At 40.3% G+C, this 19,195-nt stretch overlaps 1 protein-coding gene across 1 annotated transcript in view; it reads left to right on the forward strand.

Annotated features, from left to right (window-relative positions):
• LOC311212830 (contactin-4) overlaps positions 1–19,195 on the forward strand; it is a gene marked incomplete at both ends in the record, with an annotated part of 145,795 nt that overhangs the window by 77,006 nt on the left and 49,594 nt on the right. The window contains 5 exons of the mRNA XM_084292463.1: positions 182–284; positions 902–1,086; positions 9,492–9,628; positions 11,063–11,192; positions 15,529–15,679. Of these exons, the coding sequence (XP_084148589.1) occupies positions 182–284; positions 902–1,086; positions 9,492–9,628; positions 11,063–11,192; positions 15,529–15,679 (706 nt within the window). The remainder of the gene's footprint in view (positions 1–181; positions 285–901; positions 1,087–9,491; positions 9,629–11,062; positions 11,193–15,528; positions 15,680–19,195) is intronic.

Genomic DNA, 19,195 nt, shown 5'->3' on the forward strand with positions numbered 1-19,195 from the left:
ATTTTCCTCTAGTAGTAAATGGGAAAAGAGCCCACACTGCACGGCTGTTAGCAACGGGCCATGTTTAAAATGAATGGATTAATTGGGCAAGTAATGATGTAGAGAAGAGCTCAGCACAGAAACACTTGCGGATTTATTGCAAAACTTCAGCCCAGTCTTAGTGTCTCTTTTATGTTTGCAGGGGTGATGGGGGAGTATGAGCCGAAAATAGAAGTGCAGTTCCCAGAAACGGTTCCATCTGCAAAAGGAACAACGGTGAAACTGGAGTGCTTTGCCCTGGGAAAGTAAGTTATTATCCACCGTTATTTCTTCATCTTCTGACTTTCATAGTGCTGTGGAGTTTGCAAAGTTTGCTAATCCTTCACTTTCCACAGCAGGAGTTACTTATTTTCAGGATTCATTACAGACAGAGGACTTGGGGAGCAGCAACTTTACTCAACAAAAACATAAACTCTCAAGGAGGAGAGAAGATATGTTATTTTGTAAAGATGTGGTTGTACATTTTACTTCTGAGGTCTCATGCGAGACCTAAAACACGTTCTGGTTCTTGAGTAAGCACTAGCAGCACTTTCAAAATGAAAACGTGGGATTGGTAAGAAAATTGATGTATTGTCACAGCAGAAACCCAAATTCAACTTTGTCTAAACATCACTTTTATAACATAGTCTCCTGTTTTTAAGACTATGTGAGCAATACACCATTGGTATGCATATATTATATAAAGTATATACAAGGCACCCGACTTAAAATTGCTCCAGATCCTTCACAGAGTCTTCAGACTGGCCACGTCTTCATCATCTTCAAACATGAAGCAGTTTCAAGTTGACGAGACAAGATACTATCAGGACAAGACCTGTAGCTTTTATTATGAATCTTATTTTGCTTTGTTTTTCTCATTTAGCCCAGTTCCTACAATCAGCTGGAGGAGAGCAGATGGGAAACAGATACCCCGAAAAGCTAGGAGACACAGATCAAGTGGGCTTCTGGAAATCCCAAATTTTCAGCAAGAAGATGCTGGACTCTATGAGTGTGTAGCTGAAAATGTGAGAGGGAAAAATGTGGCACGAGGACAGCTGATATTTTATGGTAAGCAGACTGCCTGATTTTAGGTGGTTTTATTATATCAGATGCAATATGCAGTAAATATTTTGTGAGAATATCATTTTGGGGGATATTTTTAAAATGACTTTCCTTTACAAACAACGCATCTCAAAAAGGGTGTAATTTGGAGTAAAACCTGTCTGAATAGCACATATTGATTGGGAATCAAAGTTGCTGGATAACAAAAACACATTGCTCTAAGGACATTGGCATGTTAACATGCAGAAAACACTTGCAAATGGTTCATTTGCCTTCTCATGGCCGCAAGTAAAGAGCAGGGATTTTGGTGGAGCATGGTGGTGGTTACAGCTTGTGATTTATTATGCATGTGTCGCTCCACACTATAGGTGTCGTTCCCAGCTTGTGTTAATAAATGTTAATTGTGTATAACCAATTAAAGACTGCTTGCAGAATGGGTTTCTGGTAGTGGTTGCACAGCCTGGAATTAAGGTATTAACCATGTCAGAGCCTGCAGTCAGGCCCACCTAAAGGCTTTCTACACCTGCTCCTATGAGACAGATATTTTAGAACTGGAAATTTTAGAACTGGAAATATTTCTAAAAGACATATTTAATTTTGAAATCCGATATATTTTTTTGAGCTTCCATTTCATTTCTTCACTTATAGTTGGCTAAAACAAAATGAGGCAATGTTACAAAAGGGTTAAATAGCAAGAACAAAGTGAAATCTTTCATGTTAAGGAAAGAATTTGGGGTTGATTCAAACTGTTTTTTCCTTTTTAATTAAAATGGTTTGAGGATTGCTGTTTCAGATAATAAAAAATTGCATGTTTCTCTTGATTTTTCCCATGTGGACAGTAAATGAAGTCTCATCAGTTGTACAGTTGTGCTCAGCCCAGAGCCAAGGCTGCAGTAAATCGAGCCTTTGGTGGACTCCTACTGGAGCAAACGTTAGATTACAATCTAATTAACCAAGTGAAATTTCCCAGTCCCATCCCGTTTCTGGTGGACAGCAGATCATACACAAATGCTGCCACCATGGCTGGTGTCGATTTTCACACTGTTTCAGCACAGAAGCTAAAGGCTTCATGGAAAGATCAGTGTCCCCTCTCTGGTGGTCCTAATGCGGGGAACCATCTTTACGTCCTCTTTTCTTCATGTAAGCAGAGGGTTCATACAGGGGAGTGTTAGCCTATGATCTCTGCTAATTACTGCTTTTAAAGATAATAGACTGAAATACCAGGCTTGTCTTCAGAATGATGAGATGTTGGTCTGTAAATACCCAGTTTTCAAGGATAGCCTGTGTTTGGCAGCCATTTATTACTGAAAACAAATTGTTTTTTAACAAAACTCCCTTTCTGCAAGCTAGGCTTTTGAATTTCACATAGCAGTGTTTGTTTTTTTTTTAAAGAAAGCAACTTCCTGTAGACTTTTCATATAAATAGTTGAGGCTGAATGAAAGCTATTTTTATTTTTAAAACTGAGAAGTATTATGTCATTACGGAAATATAACAGCAGTGTTGGCAGAGCTACACCAGTTGCTTTTGGTGGGTTGGGGGCTGATGCTCGGAGCAGGAAATGCTCTGGAGTGTTTGATGTGGAACATCAGGCAGGGGCTTACGTGCAGTGCTGCACAGGGACACACTCTGTCACAGCGTCTGCCCCGGAGATTAAAATCTGGCTTTAACAGTGTTACTCTTTTCAACCTGGTTATCTGCCTCTGTGCCTAGTAAAGAAAAAAAAGCAAAAAAAAAAAAAAAAAAAAAAAAAAAAAAAAAGAGAAGAAAAGGAAAATGAAATTCAAATTTGCCTGCTTGGTGCAGATAACCCAGCCCTGCCTGTGTTGTCAACTTCTTTCAGTGCTACTGGAAGTTGTCAGGAAAGGTTGACTTCTGTTGTATTTCATTCTTGTATCAATGTTTATTTTTTCCTCTGTTAGCATATCAGTGACATGAAAGTTGTTTGACATTCTTGTTGCAGCAGGAAAGGTTAATTAAATGTGCAAGATCTGTTCTTCCTCCATTTTCTCTGCTTTGAGCCCCTACAATAGGCTGTACTTTATTGTTCTCCTACAGCATTTGTTCTGAGTGCTACATGTCCTACTTGATAGATAGACCTATATGACAGAAAACATGTTAGTGTTAATGCAATTACAGTGACTTATACCTGTTTTCCTGACTATTATAACTCTGAATGACATATCACTTGGTTTCTTGCTTGCTGTAAGACTCTCTTGTTCTGACTGCCTTCTTAACCTGATACCATGTACCTGAAATCAGCTCCTGAGCTCCAGCAAATTCAACTGGAAGCCAAGCCTTCCGTATTTCCACCCATACTGTAGCTGCCATAAGGGCACGTTGTGCCACGATGCTGACTTCGCGGACCATGGCTCCTGCACGGTGCCTGCCGGCCAGGGCTCACCACACCACCAGCTCTGTTCTGATCCCAGCATTTCGGAAGTGCTCCCATTGACCTGATTCTATTTTTAATCTGGCTGCTCATTAATTTTCAATTCATGAATTTTCAATTCAGCCCTCCATGAGGCTCAGATTTATATCCTGAGCAGAAAGCAATGTCATGGTGACTTTTTTTCCAAATTTACCATAAACATTACCTTAGCTAGCTATGTTAAAAAGGAGTTTCCTTTTCTTTCATAAAACCAGCATTGAAAAGAAGCTTATTTGTTAGCACTGTGGATGTTGTTTCATTGATGTTAAGTCTCCCAGGTCCTATTTTATTCAGATCTTCCTTTGTCAGAGAGTTGCAAACCCAAGGGTTGTTTTGAGTGCAGGGCAGGAGGCAGTAGGCAAATGCACAGCCCCAAGGAACCTGGAAAGTGTTGCTGCTGCCACTCATCGTGGTGCTTAAAACCTTCCATCAGGGCTGGGAAACCATTTAATAGGCTGGGAAGAAACCATTTAATTGGCTGGACCACTTTTCAGATTAAATATTTCTGAAATCAAAGTCCCACCAGGAATTTATGTGGCTCCTTAATTTTACACTGAAAAGGGTCCCCTTTTCATGAGTGAGCCTGTGTTTTGTTTGTGCTGAAGCCACTTTATGCCACTCTGTAAAATAAGCTCAAATATAAATCACATTGTGTTCTTCATTGTTGTTGGAGGTCTGAAAAGGAAAATTGCATAAGTGAAGATCAGGGAGTTGTATGTCCCTACTCCATTTAGGCCCCAGATAACAACTTGCTGGAAAAAATCAAAAACACTTGAAATAATATGAGTTACTGTACTGATAAAATACAAGAAAATTAACATAAATAGCACAAGTGTATGTTATTATTAGTTATAATTTACATGCCTCACTAGAAAACCTAGTTTGCTACCCATTATGCAGATATATTAGAAATCAAGTTCTCACCTTCAAGCATCTCCAGGTTCATTTTATTTAAAGTTCTCAAATCTCATGTTGTTACTGAATACTGTGCCAATTTAACTCTTGGTTAACCACCATTTAAAGACCGGACAGCAGCCAAATCCATCCTTTCTGCAAGCTGCAGCTGGCTGTGGGAGCAATCACTGCAGTGCCCATCTCCATTGGTTGCACTCTCCCAGGGGAAAAGCAGTGCTCTGGATGAGGATGGCTTCCCTCCTGCCAGCAGAATGTGTGTTTTCTCAGACTTTCATGCAGGATGAAATAACTCTGAGTTTTGAATAATGTGCTGCCTGAAGGAAGTAAGGGCTTTCTGCACAGACAGCAGGCATCTCTCTCCTCTACTTCCCCTTTTCCTAGGGATAGCTGGAAACCTGCTTAAAGATAAATCAATTTTTAGGAGATTCAGAAAAAGTGCTCAAATTACTGTCATTTTGCCTTCTAAATATAGCTCTTCATCGTGAGAAGCTAAAGCAGGTATAAGAAATGAAGTGAAGGCTACTCAGAGAATACCCGCATCTTCCTTATTCTCCTGGGTCACTACAGTCTAGAGCATCAGTGATTAAAAATAAATAAATCCCTGAGGTCTGGTCTGTATGAACGTGTCTGTAATACACACAGACTTTTGGTGCCTGACATAAATTGGGAAAAAGTCATGCAATGGTGCAGAATAGCTTATAGAACAGGAATTAAATACAGGTAAGGGACAATTTAAGTAGTTTTTATCAGCTAGATTAGTTCCTTTGAATTCTTTCCTTTGTTTCTTTTCCTCTGATACTTAATATTTTAGTAATAAGCAGAGCTCTTCAGCTGGTGAATTATGGTCAGTCTTCTAGAAAGACAGAAAGGAAACAAACTGCCCAAGCAGTCGTATTGGCCACAGGCAGATGAAGGGAGATGATTTTGATGTGACATTCAAGCAAATGACTTTGGGGGGGCAGTTTTGCACGTTTGAGACTTGTATGGATTTCAAATAGTCCTCAGTTGGCAGCAGAGGTCAGGAGGAAGAGATTAAGAGGAGGAAAGGAAGAGAAGAGAAAAAGTGGTAACTTGAAGTCTGGTTTCACATTCCTGTGATCGTTGGGAATGACAACAAATTGGGGCCATATGGGTGTTGTTTACAGAAGCTATATCCCCATTTGGACCACGATGACGCGTGCACTTGTCTGCACAAACTTTATACACTGGCTGTATCGTTTATTTTTAATTACTCATGTATTTCTCCCATCTGTTTTTCTTATTTCTTATGCTTGGCTTTCTGGTCTTCAGGCGTTTCTGATCCTGGGCTGAGTCTCAATCTCCTCAGAATAGATAGAGTAATGGACAGTCATTCAGCCCTTCATCTGCCACTAATGATGAATTACACAGCCTGCTCTAGGTCATCAGCTGCTATAAATTGGCTTAGGAACACTGAAATCAATATACACCGACCAAGAATTGGATTCTGTGTATGTATTAGTACCTCATTTGCTTTAGTCTTTTGGGCTGTTTTGAACTCGCAGGAGCATAACAAGTCCTACAGATTTATTTCTGTTTTACTTCTTACATCGCTCCCATAACTCCTTGGTTTTGTTTCTTATTTCTGATATGATGCATCATCATCGGCTGTGTCATTTCATTTTCAAACGTCTTTCAGGAAGTGATTTCTGGTCCAGATTCCCAGTGCCTACTTTTGCTTCTCAGTTTGCTATAGGGAACAGACTTGCTCTAGACTCTTTTCTCTTGAAGAAGCAAGAGTATACTTGGGCATAATTCTGTAATCACCTGGTTTAAAATGCCCCACTTTATGTTTTCAAAGGCTAAGTGAAAAAGGTTGCTGGTTTTTGTGGTTTGGGTTTTTTAACCCATACTTATCATTATTCTTTTGTCCACTTCAGTACCCATTCCAGGCAGCTCTCATCACCTATGAGGGGAATATTTCTCCTATAAACTATCATTATGCAAGTGCCATGTTTATATTTTAAGCTTTTTCTTCCAGTTTATAGATTGAGTATATGACTTTTCTTTGCAACTCAGATGAATTCTTATCAACTTCTATGTTTGTTTTTTTCTTTCATATCAGACTTTTCCTCCAGGACCTTTCCAACCAAAACCTGTAACAAACTACCCCTAATACGGCCATATGTCTAGTCCCATCACACGGAAGAATTTCTCTTTGCTCAGCACCACAGAAATTAAATGAAAGACTTTTTCAAGAACACTGCTGTCAGTCATTAAATTAAAAAAAAAAAAAAAAAAAAAAAAAAGTTATCTTGAACAATGCACCTATACCAGGAAATGTAGTATAGAGCTGATTCATACCCTTATTTGAATTATTTTAATTATCGTGCTTGAAATCTTGTGGCACATTACCGTGTCTTGGTATGATCCCCAATGGGAGGCTGTCAAATTTCATTATATTATGGCAACTCTCATTTGGTGGCTCAAACGCATTTGCTCCATGGACCAACCCTTGTGTATTACTCAATATTAAGTCAAGAGCATGTCTGGTATTCTCTGAAATGAGCTGTTCAAAGGAGAGGTTGACCTAATTAGAAATGTCTCCCAAAGAGCAGCAGAGAACTAAGTTCCTGGGAAACAAAGGGCTCCTCCAGTTTTCTCTGAGCTTTTTTTTTTTTTTTTTTTTTTTGACCTAATAGGCTTGTTCCGTACTCATCTGCAACATAAATAGCTGTAGGATAGAAAGTTTAACCAGGTTAAATAACTGGAAAGGATGAACCGTGGTGTGAGCCCATGGCTCACAGGTGCCACACATGCATTGCAGCGAATGGGCTGCCCACAGGCTCCCAGCATTTCCAACACCATGGGTCTGAATCACCGCACAGTTCTGTAGGGTGGGATTTCACAACTGTAACCTGCACTCTGTAAATGAAGGACTGGATGGGCACGAGTCTTTCACTGGGTTGAGTAAGAACTTGCCTTAGTTGGGGACCCTGATTGCCTGCAATGAGGATCAGTATTGAACTGAAATAAGGATAAATATTAAGTCCTCTTTGCTCCTCACATGAGGGTTTTTCTGTTTTCTTTCTTTTTACATAGCTTACATTTATATGCTGTAGAGCCCACTGTGCTTTTTATGCGTTTTATAGCTTTGCAGGTTCCTTTCAGTTGTTTTGTCTGCTTTTTTGTTTTCTTGTGGGAAATCAGTAAAACAGTACTGCAGAAAGGCAAATGGGTCTGTGTGGTTTTGTAGAGCTCTTTTTATGATATCATAAGACTCTTTTCAAAATCATGAGTTAGATGCTATTAGAATAGTAAATATGGAGACTCATGAGTAATTTGCAAATGTCCTTGAGCCAGTGAACCTGCGGAGTAGCACAGGGTGTCTTGGCTCAATGGAATTGTTCAAGTTCTTACTCCAAAAGACAGAGCTGACTTTCATCTTCCTGCATTTAAAGGCTTTCCTTTTCATATGTCTTCAGATACGGTTAATAAACAAGCTTAACATACTACAGGGCAGAAGGGGCGGTCAGAGAAGCAAGCACCACTCACCTCTCCTTTTCAGCTCCTTCTCTTGCTCCGGCATTGTCATTATGTTCAGTTTGCCTTTCTGCTTTTCTTACAAGTCCCTTGGAATATTTCTTGTGGCTTATTTAAGATTCTGTGCAATGTTCTTCCTCTTTCTTCTGCGCTTTGTTGTTTATAGATACAGTGAGAAGGGAAGCATGCAATGAGGTGGATGTGGGATTAGGCACACATCTGTCGCAGTCTGAACAGTTTTAAAAGGCACTGAGCTCTCTGAGAGTGTATATCCAGCATCTCGTAATGGTAGACATGCCAATAGTTTAGGTATAGTCATACCAACTAAGTTCAACTTAGCATGTTCATATAATGTTTTTTAATTTATCCTTTCAGATCTTTTTTTCTGGTCCCTGTTTCTGTCCAAAGGAAATATAATATTTTTTTTTTTTTCTCTTGGAGTAATCTTAATTTTTTTTATCTGATTACATGTGAAAGGGGATTAACCAGGTTCTTGGAGACCTCTGCTGGTTATATCTTCCTACTAAGTCTCTCAGATTTTCTTACTTCAAAATAGGGCAAATGACCACTAAAAAAACTGAACTCACTATTTTTTTTTGTTTCCTCCCCTCTCTCTCTCTCTCTTTTTTTTTTTTTTAATGGTATTATCTGAAATGTATTGTAGATAAATCTAGCATGTGGTTTGTGAAGGTAACATAAGAAAGAGGTTCTGCGTGTTCTCCAAAAAGTGGCAATTTTGATCTGCATGTGGGGTCTGGCTAAACTTAAGCTATATGTTAAAACAAACAACTACAAACTCCAATAATAATATGTAAAACATAACTAAAAATATAACTACATAAATGTCTGAAAACTACCAGCACCATTTTTAATCAAATTCTAAAATTTATCTCCAATATCTGCTTGTGGGGTTAATACATTTCTTCAATGTCATCAATATAATTATCAACTCCAAAAAGTTTTTCATATACATGGAAGATCTTCATAGGACAGTATTCCTTGGATCTCATCCACATCTAAAAAAAAAGTCTGAGAATATATTATTTGTACCTGAATTTGTGCTGTAACCATGCAGGCCAAAGTTCCATGTATAATCTTAATTTCAGTGCAGAGATAGCTGTAAATTACTTTCTTTTTTTTTTTTTTTTTTTTTTTTTTTTTTTTTTTTTTTTTTAAGTTGAATACTAAATGTCTCTTTTTGAAGTATCAGTGGTCCAACAATGCCATCTATTCCACTGGGGCAGCATGTGAACCATTGCTTTGTTTTGATATAGTGGTGGTGATGATGATGATGATCTGTGTTTCTGAAGCTGCTCCTTTTTCATTAAATGTTTTTATTTAAAATGAAAGTTAGGAGAGCAGGTTCTGATCTTGCATGTGCTACCCTTCAGGAATTAGAACTGAACTCAGGAAAAAAAATAAAAAGGATCCTCAGGGTTAGTAAGCATGTTTTTAAATCCAACCCTTTAAATGTGATGATAAAGGTGTATGGTTGTTCGCTTGCATTCTGAAGGGCATGCTATTGTTTGCAGATGTGAGGTTTTATTCATTCCTTCTGCATTGCAGCTCAGCCCAACTGGATTCAGAAAATCAGCGATGCCCACGCAGCCATCGAGGAAAGTGTTTTCTGGGAGTGCCGTGCGAGTGGGAGGCCAAAGCCCTCGTACCGCTGGCTGAAGGACGGGGAGCCACTGCTGCCCCAGGTAGGCTCTGCTGGAGTGGCTCTCATTGTGCATATTTTATTACTTTTGGAATAGAAATGGAAGTGATGGCAGTGTTCTGAAATCCCCATGCTCTGTAGGCAATTCCTTGCCATGCTTGGTGGATGCCTTTGTATGGAATTGAGGTCCTGGGCTGGAGGAGACGGAGATGCCCCATCCTTTCTCTTGGGCAGATGTTGGCTTCAAGAGAGTTGTTGTTAATGACGTAGCATGTATGATAGCTGTGAGTTTAAAGTTCCTCCTTGAAATGAAGGATCCACAGTGCAAATCTAAGTGCAGAAACATGCATGTGAGAAAGTGGGAAAGGCTGAGTGGGACTGTGGGTGGACATGGATTCATTTTTTCAGTTTATGGTTTTCAGGTGAACTTCAGCTGCTACTGAAACCATTTCTGCTGGTCTCTAGCAGCATACCCATTCCTCCGGCCCTCCTGCCAGGGACACGAGGAGCTGTCTAGATGGGTGGTCTATAGGAGCAGAGCAAGAGCGTCCTCAAACCACCAAGGGGAATTGCTCAGTCCTGTGATTGCCTCAATTATAATGACAAACTAAACAAATTACTAAAGCACTGCTTTCACAGTAAACTGCATTTTTCCCCTTCACTTACCGTGAAAGAACATGGCTGCTCAGATTTGATCAAACCCTGACAAAGATTGCACAAACATTAAATTTCCACCCTACGGCCAAGTAGAAGGCCAATAGCTCTTTATATTACTATTTTTTTTAATGGTGAAACTCTTGGGAAGGGAGGGAACACTTTGCTTTACTTATTAAAATTGATAACATGAGCTCCATATCCTTAGGCTGACAAATGATACTGTGGTCTTTTGTTCCACACACTAATTTTACTTGCTTCATGCTGGTCACTAGCAGATGGTCTTGTACTTAAATCACGTTAGTGGCTGATACAAAGAAAAGGATCATTAAATTATTAACAACTATACTCTTTTCAAGAAAATGCAGAGGATTAAAAATATTTCCCATTGTACCAGCTAAGATGGCAACCAGTCTTCCAGACCTTCATTGCCCTATATACCTGTAATGCCATCGCTTTAAAGAATGAGGTTGGCTCTGATACGCCACCATGGAACAAAAGTGCAATTTTTTATTCAAGTTTACTTACTTGAAAGGGAGATTAATCTAAATGGTTTGGGTATTAAATCAATGAGAAGTCAAGGGAAAGTCCTCCAATTTAAATTGCATTTACCAACTACTGTATTGTTTTTTTTTCCACATAGTATGTAACCTGACAAGAATTTAGTTGGCAGACAAATAGATTGGAGCATGCAATTTTTTCCTGTTGCCCCTACCTTTCTTTGTCTACCTGGACATGCAGTATGGCACAACTGCTGCTGGGGATATATTCCAAGGAGGGATCTCCTTACTCACTTCTTTATTTGTTTCACTGTTTCCTACAGGGCAGAGTTCAGATAGAGCAGGGCTCACTGACGATAGCAAACGTCAGCCTGTCGGACGCCGGGATGTATCAGTGTGCAGCAGAAAACAGACATGGCATCATTTTTGCCAGTGCAGAACTCAGTGTCATAGGTAAGTTTACTTTCCTGAGTGCTACAACCCTCCAAAATTGGCACAGCTTTAACCCAAACTGGTTCTGCCAAGTTTTGGTGTCTGAAGCAGAAGTGCTGCTGAGGATTTATGTCAAGTTGTTTTTAAATAGAGCATAAAATGAAAACTTGAGAAAGCAGATATATAGAGAACAGATTTCTTTACATGATCCCGTATTCTCATATTCATCCAGGTAACTGAGCACAGAGAGCTGGCAAGCTCACTCACCTCTTGCTGTTAGAAACATGTTGTGGAGACACCCACGTATTGCCCCAGTTCAAAGCACACTGGACAGTAGCTGCCTGCTCGTGGGCTGCAGAGACGGACTGTCCTGAGGAGATGTTGAAAACCCTTCTGTCCGAATAGACCCTTCACCATCCAAACGGCAATCACGATGCTTCAGTCCCAAACCCTCACCAAGAAAAACTGCTCCTGCCCCGCCTGTTTTGTGTACCCCTACTCTAGTTTTCCCCATTAGTATCAGGGGAAGCTCCTGTGAACTGAGAGTCCTCAGCTCCTCCAGCGGGTTAGAATCAGGCTTAAAGTGAAATCCAGCTGATGTGTCTCTGAGTGAGAATAGAGTTCAAGTCTCCAGACTCACACTCTTTACTGAATTAACAAGCTGTTTTCCTCAACAAAACCTAATGAGAACTATTGGAGGCAGGTCTGGGGGTGTTACTGATGTGTAAGGAAGCAGTAGGATTACAGGAGGCAGTAGGATTACAGAAACAGGCTCAGCTCACTGATGCCCAGTGCCCAGATAAGAGCAACAGGCATCAACCAAAACACAGAAAATACCATTTAAACATAAAATCTGGATTTTACTGCTTCGAATGCTGGAACAGGTTGCCCAGAGAGGTTGTGTCACTTCCATCTTTGGAAATATTCAGCACCCAGCTGGACACAGCCCTGGGCAACCTGCTCAGGCTGGCTCTACTGGGAGGAGCTGGGGCTGGGCCACCTCCAAGGCCCCTGCTAACTTCAGCTGTCCTGTAGGTCTGCACCTTACCCCCAGATGTTGCTCTTAAAGCTCGTGTGTGAGTGACAGGCCTAGGAACCAATAGGTCAAAATATGTATGTAGTTTTGAAGAGTCAAATAGAATTTGAAATTCAGAAATAGTGCTTTAGTTGTTTTCAAAGTGTGCGTTCAATAGCATAATTCTCTGCTTTATCCTGAAGAACAAAGCACAAGGTCTTTTCTGATTATGGCATTTTCAATATCGGTCATTTTTATCAGCAGCGATACATGCCTGGATAGAAAAAAAAAAAAAAAATCATTTGAAAGATTGTCATTGTTGCTGTTCAAGAAAAGTACAATAATGTTCAATAAATCAGACTTCACAGCACTAAGACATATTGGGTGTGTTACTGCGTGGAAGAAATTCAAATAAGCCCCCTGATGCTTTCCCTGTCTATTCAAAACCCCTGGAGACATGAGCCTTTGTCAGAAAGGCAGATCTCTGAAGGTGCGGGATGTTAGTGGTGCCTCCAGCCCTCCAGGGGCCCAGCAGCCCTGAGCACCCAGTGGCCTCCCTGAACCAGCAATGGTGTTGATGTTGGTCCTGAGAACATGGTCACTGACATTTTTGGACTGCAGGTTGAAGACCATGCCTACAATAACAAGACAGAGTCCTCTGCACACTCAATGCAGACTGAACCACCACACAGAAAAATGTGACTGAAAACTGAGAATGTGGGGTATTTACAACGAATGTCATTTCTACCCTCACCAAGCTTTAGAGGTAAAAGGGACATCCCCATGTAGATACCATGTTGGCACCAAGAGCAATGACTTTGGAGAGCCTGCTCTTGAAAACCTGCTGGATAAATTGTAGTTGGCCGACTTCTCATCTGGATTACACAGTCTTGCTTCTGTGTGTCACATGAGAAAGTACCAGAATGGTGTGCTGCACATTAATTTCTATGGATCAGTGATTTAATTCGGCATATTTTTAAAGAAAAACAGTATGTTTTCCTTTTCACAAGGGTTTTCAAAGGAGGTCAATATTCTGAGCTCTCACTGAGAAATGTTAGCTTTTAAACAGATCTTTCTGAGTATAAAAATGTTTTTTTTAACAGGTTCTGAAGTTAAGCACTTGAAATGATTAAACACCACTAATAGCAAGTGAAGCTTATAGCAAAATTAAGTGAAAAAGAGAAATGGAAAATTACAGACAGAGCTTTTCTCAGAGTGATTCTTCTCTATTATTGTTGCCAATTATATTGCCTGGAGTCTTCAGCTAGAACCAGAATCCTGTTGTGCTGGGCATTTTAAAAGCATATAGTAAAATGCAATCGCTGCCTGGAAGAGTTTTCAGGCTAAATGTTTGAAAAAAAATGGGGAGAGAGGCCTAGAGTGAGGAAAAAAAAAAAAAAAAAAATTGAAATCCTCATTTTACAAACAAGGTGTGGAGCCATTAAATGCATTACCCCTGGAGTGGCACAGAGAGGCTATGCTAGTGCTGAGAAGAGAGCCCAGAGTTTCTAAATTTCAGATGCAACATTATACATCCCTGTCTCATCCATAAGCATGTGTACCTGTAGAACAGACCTTTTTTTTTTTTTCTTGTCTTCATACCAGCAACTCTATTTTTAGCAAATTGACCTATTTCACAAAACCCATAGACCCAAGAAGCTGTTTCACAAGGTACCACCACCTGAACAAGTCTGTTGCAACTCCTAGTGATATGGTGTTTTGTAGGGATGACTCAGTCTGTGGCTGAGTGCTGAATACCTTGCATAAGAATCAGACTAGATTTTCCTCCTACCCCTAAATTTCAGTAGTTTTGATCACTTGATATGTAATTTGTTTGTCAGCCATCATAGAATAAAACCCACATTGTGTAACTCCTCTGTCACAGGCAGGATCTCAGGTAAGTAGAAAGTTACTTGAAAAAAAATATATTAAAAAAAAAGTCTAAACTGATCCTTAGAGATGGAAATAACAAGATTATTCAAAAATCTATTTTGCCAGTAAATTTTGGACAGTCATTTGAAAAAAAATCCAAACAGTAATAATGTATTAATTATGATATGTTATAGCTAAGCTTTATCTGGGTCTGAGTGCATTGGTATCTTCAGGATGCTGCCTTAATTTTGAAATGTTTTATATATATGGTGTTGTTTTTCAGGTGGCTCTTATAGTCTTTAATAACATATGTGTTTTCACTTATGCTAAAATGAATCAGCTCTCTATGAACAGACATAGCAGGCAGGACACCTCAGAGATTTGTGAACTCTGATCCGTAAAAGTGGAAGTTAGAACAGATCTATTAGATACTAAAGTCCATCGTGTTATCAGTGTAGGATTATTTTTTATATTCAACTCTTTTGCAGCAGGAATGATAGTCAAAAGAATGGAGGAAGGCAAGATGCTGTAGGAAAAATGAATTTGCTTTCTGTATCACACTGCAGGTTTTTGTCTCCCAGCTGGTTCAGGTGAGCTTTAGATCATTTTCTGGAGCATCAAGCAGTTGCAATGCACAGTGATCTAAACTCTCACCTTGCAGGGTGCAGCAAGAAAGAAGGATGAGCAAACAGCTGCAAGCTTGGGGATATGAGGACATGGCAGAAGGCACAGGGATGGAGAGAATTTGTGGGGACCAGAAGGGACTGGGCAGAGTTCACTGCCACCGGGCTGTCTGGGAGCAAACTCCTGTGAGCAAAGATGGAGTGAGCAGGTCAAGAGCTCTTCATAAAACCCTTAAGCTGCCTCACCTATTTGTTTTGAGCTTTCTGTACTGAAAAAAAAAAAAAAAAAAAAAAAAAAAAAAAACAATTTTCCTATTTGATATAAATAAAACCTTCTGGTCTTCCTACAGGCAGCTTCCTCCAAGCTCTGCCTGTCATTTGGTCTCATCAAATAAATCATTAAAAATCCTTTGAGGCAGGCATCAGAAGCCAAACAATCTCCTCCGTGCGGGGCCTGCCTTGCAGTCAGTTTGCAGACTGTCTGCAGGGCTTCGGTGTTTGCCTCAATGAACATTTGACTGTTTCTCACAAAATAGAAGTTTGTGCCCTGGAGAAACTAAGACAGATGATTGGAGACTACTCTGTGCCCTGATGACTACTGAAGTCTTGCCTTGTTTTGCTTGGTTCAAGACCTGGCTGTGTCAAGGTCTCTGAGCTTTATAGCATCAAAATAAAAGACCCTCTTCAGGCAAAAATTGTGAATATAAAGTATTAAAAATAAGATTTTAAGGCAGATCATTCAGCAATTACAGGTGAGAAGAAACTCTGGAATATTCTAATGTGCCCGACTTCCTTTTCCAGAGGTAATTCTGATTGTGTGTTGTTTTTTGTTTTTTTTTTCTTTCAGCTGTCGGTCCAGACTTTTCCAAAACTCTCTTGAAAAAGTTAACTCTTGTGAAAGTGGGTGGTGAAGTAATCATTGAGTGTAAGCCGAAAGCTTCCCCCAGACCTACTTATTCTTGGAAGAAAGGAAAAGACATCCTAAGAGAAAATGAGAGGTAATGTTTTAAAGTAACCATTTATTTCATTAGCTTGCTCCAACCCAGGGGCTTTCAGCAATGAAAGCTAAATTTGTCATTAATAGCTTCCCAAAATTGACTTGCAAATAAATGTGAAAACAGCCAGCGTTCAACCTCAAGGAGCTCGGGCCAAGATTTCTATTCCCATTGTGTTTATCCCAGTCTCTGTGTATTATTAAAGCATCCCTGCCAAGAAGCTGATAAAGATACATTCTAAAAAGCAAATATTTTGCCTCTGGATTGCTCTAAATAGCCATTGTTTTTCAAAAAAATATCCCCAGGAGTATATCCCTGAAACTCTCCACTGCAAATTACACTCTCCTGGTAAATTACTCAATGTCCTGCAAACAGGAGTTATTCGGGGTCAGTAATTAATTTGGCAGTCATAATGCCTAACTTGGAGATGGCTTTTTCAGACTGGCTAAGTCATTTTTTTCTTTTTTTTTCTTTTTTTTTAATTTCAAAGGAAAGTGTTATAAGGAATAAGAGCCTACTTTTTAAGTCCACATGCATTGCTTCTGTGCTTGTAGCGCTTGTTGACTCTGGGTGTTCCACTCATGCAACATCTGAGAAAGGGACCTGTAGTGTTGTGTAGGACACCTTAAAGTGTCACATACCTCTTTTATTGCAATGGATTTGTGGGAAAAATCATGCCCTGTGAGTACAGACAAAAGAGCCAGAAATTACAGGAAATTTTCTTTTAAAAAGTGTAAACCTGTTAGAGCTGTCGGTTTGTTTTGGTTGGTTGTGGTTTTTGGTCTCACAAAGTCTCGTCTTGCTCCAGCCAGCCTGCCTATAATGGACGTTAAAATATATACCGTGATGATGTGTATGAGTATGTGAAAAGCTGTAGTTCATTTTCAGCCAGGTAAGTAAAATAAGGCACAACATATTTCTCACTTACTTGGCACCTGATATCTGGTATTTAGGACGCAATCGTCTATGAACCGCTTGACTTCATCTCTTGGGATAAAAGGAGTTGGGTGATGAGGTGTGCAGAGCTTCCTTTAGCAGCCAGGGCACAGAGCTGGGCAAGGCTGACACTATAGTATATCGACGTACATTGGTTTTTAAAACTGAAGTACCTTGTTCTTCTAGTGAAGATTGTGGGAAGGGGGAAAGTACTAAATGCTGGAGGTTGCTGGCAAAGTTCACAGCTGACATTTGCTGTTTTCTCTGAAGCTGCTCTCCTAGGCATGCTGCAGTGTAATCTCCTCATTTAAATATAGTGAGTGGGAGAGGAAGCAGGGGTTTATGTGAGTCAGGGATTAGGAAAGGAAAGAAGTGAGAGCAACTGTGTTTCTTGCTTTGTCACCGCTATGTAATGCTGACAAGAAAGTGATTTTTTTTCCTAGCGCTACTCTTTCTTTTGCAAACTTTCCTAAAAGTCAGCTGCTGTAATACAGCAGAGGACGCTGGATCCCAGCTTTCCAAGGGAAGGGGCTTGTTCACTTGTACCTTATGGTGGTTCAGTTTGCCTGTGCCTGTCATCACAAATAACAAATCTGAATTGGTTATTACAGTGCGCTACTGATGTTTCAACCAATTTCCACCAAGTTTCAAAAAAAGAAAAAAGGTAGCTCAGAGCTGAGCTCAATGCAGACTGTAGAAATGCCACGCTCTTTGTCCCACGCCTGCCAGCGCACCTCTCCCAGCCGTGAGCCTCCCACTCGGGCACCGAGCCCTGGATGGGAAATCAGACGTGAAATGTGCCCAAGCAGGTGTGAAATTCTCTGCTACTTCAGCCCTGGGGTTTTTCTGCCAGCCAGAGCTTCCAGCAGGACCTATCTGGCAAAATGTCTTAATGAACACCGCTCCGTTGGCTTGGCACTTGGACCTATTTAGTTCTTATGCACACTTGTTTGTGGCTCCCATGGGGACAAGGGTGTTGAATCCTCGTCATTGCCTCTATTAACCATGCCATCCCTACAATCTGTGACTGGAGACTGTGTGAAATGTGCAATTAAGGATTTATATTGTCTTCTGTGATCACGGCATTGTTGATCAGTGCTGTCTGACTTCACAAGGGTAAGAGAGGCCAAGTGGCTGGTCATCTGCTTAACCTTGCCGGTTAAATTTCTGGTTTCTTTTTTGCTGAAACATTTTCTTCTCACTGCCTCCCTAGTGGACAGCAGCATTGACTGAAGTCCACTCCTAGTACGTCCCTACACCCACACGTATGTGTGGGCTTCAAAGAAGAACTTTCCTGGCTGTTGAAAAAATCTGTTGAGATACAGTAAGAAAGATGCCAAGAAAATCTGTTGCTGAAATCTCTTCATCTAGGGAAGAAAAGAGAACTTTGAGACAGGCGTGGGAGAAACCACTTAAATGACATCTCCAGCTTAACTGGCATCAGAGTCCTTTGAGTTTCAGAGAGGCACCTGAACATCTGGAGCCTTCTCCAAACTGAACTTGATTGTGTGAAGGTTAATCAACATAGATGGTCCTTGCAACTCCAGGTGGAATTAAAAGTAACATTAATGCGCTTGTCCTTGCTTTGAATTCTGATGTACAGCCTGACTTTGATGGTGACAATCATTCAGGCATTTGTCCTGGGGCTCTTGTGACTTTTCAGATGGCGTGTAATGTTAGGGGCAACTTTCTGGAGATGGAAATAGTGTGTATCAGATTGGGCTGCCAGGACTCCTGTTCTGGAGGCTACGGCTGTCCAGGAGGCAAAACTAAGTGTGTTGTTCAATGCTTGCCCAGAGGGCAGAGATTATCATGGAGAAAAAAAAAAAAAAAAAGAAAAAAAAAAGAAAAAAAAAAAAAAGAGCTTTATTGCTTTAGGTTTCATATTCTTCTCTAGAGGCTGAACTACTAGTGTGTACTGCACCCCTAATGAATAACCTGCCCTGAAGATATCTCTTACCAGTGTTTGAGAACTGTGCAATCGTGTTATTAGAAATTCTGCCCTGAGGTACAATTATATTATTGCAGTCATTAAAGGTAGTTCATCTCCATAATAATGGAAATCCTGCCTTGGAGGCCTGACTGAGTCAAAATAATGTTAGTAGCTTGACTCCAGAAGGTAAATTTTATATAGAATCTGCTATAGCACAGGTACAGATACATTGCAAATTCTGCTTCAGAAACAAGGACTATTTCTACATGGAAGAGTTCATTTTCTGTCCCTGGTGCTCCCTTACATTCCTTCACATTTCCAGGCAAAATAGCTGTAATGCTCTATGGGGAAGGTCTTCAGTCCTATTAATGCCACTCTGTACAAACCAGCCTTGCAGGGCTGCTGTGGCTGTTGGTAGAGTAAAACAGGTGAGTCCAGTGCCTGCCAATGTAACTTCCACACCATTGGGATAGCAGATGGGACTGAAAATCATCTCCCAACAAGAACTGGGAGCTCAAGGTGGAATTAGTGTCCTTGGTTATTGCAAAACTGTTACATCTTTGGGGTTGCTTCAGACTGTTCCTTCAGACAGAAAAGATTAGTGCTGAGGTTTCAGAATGTTTTTCACATGCCATTTGGTTCTCTTATAT

This window comes from Netta rufina (genome assembly GCF_964035555.1).
Source record: "Netta rufina genome assembly, chromosome: 10".
NCBI lineage: Eukaryota > Metazoa > Chordata > Aves > Anseriformes > Anatidae > Netta > Netta rufina.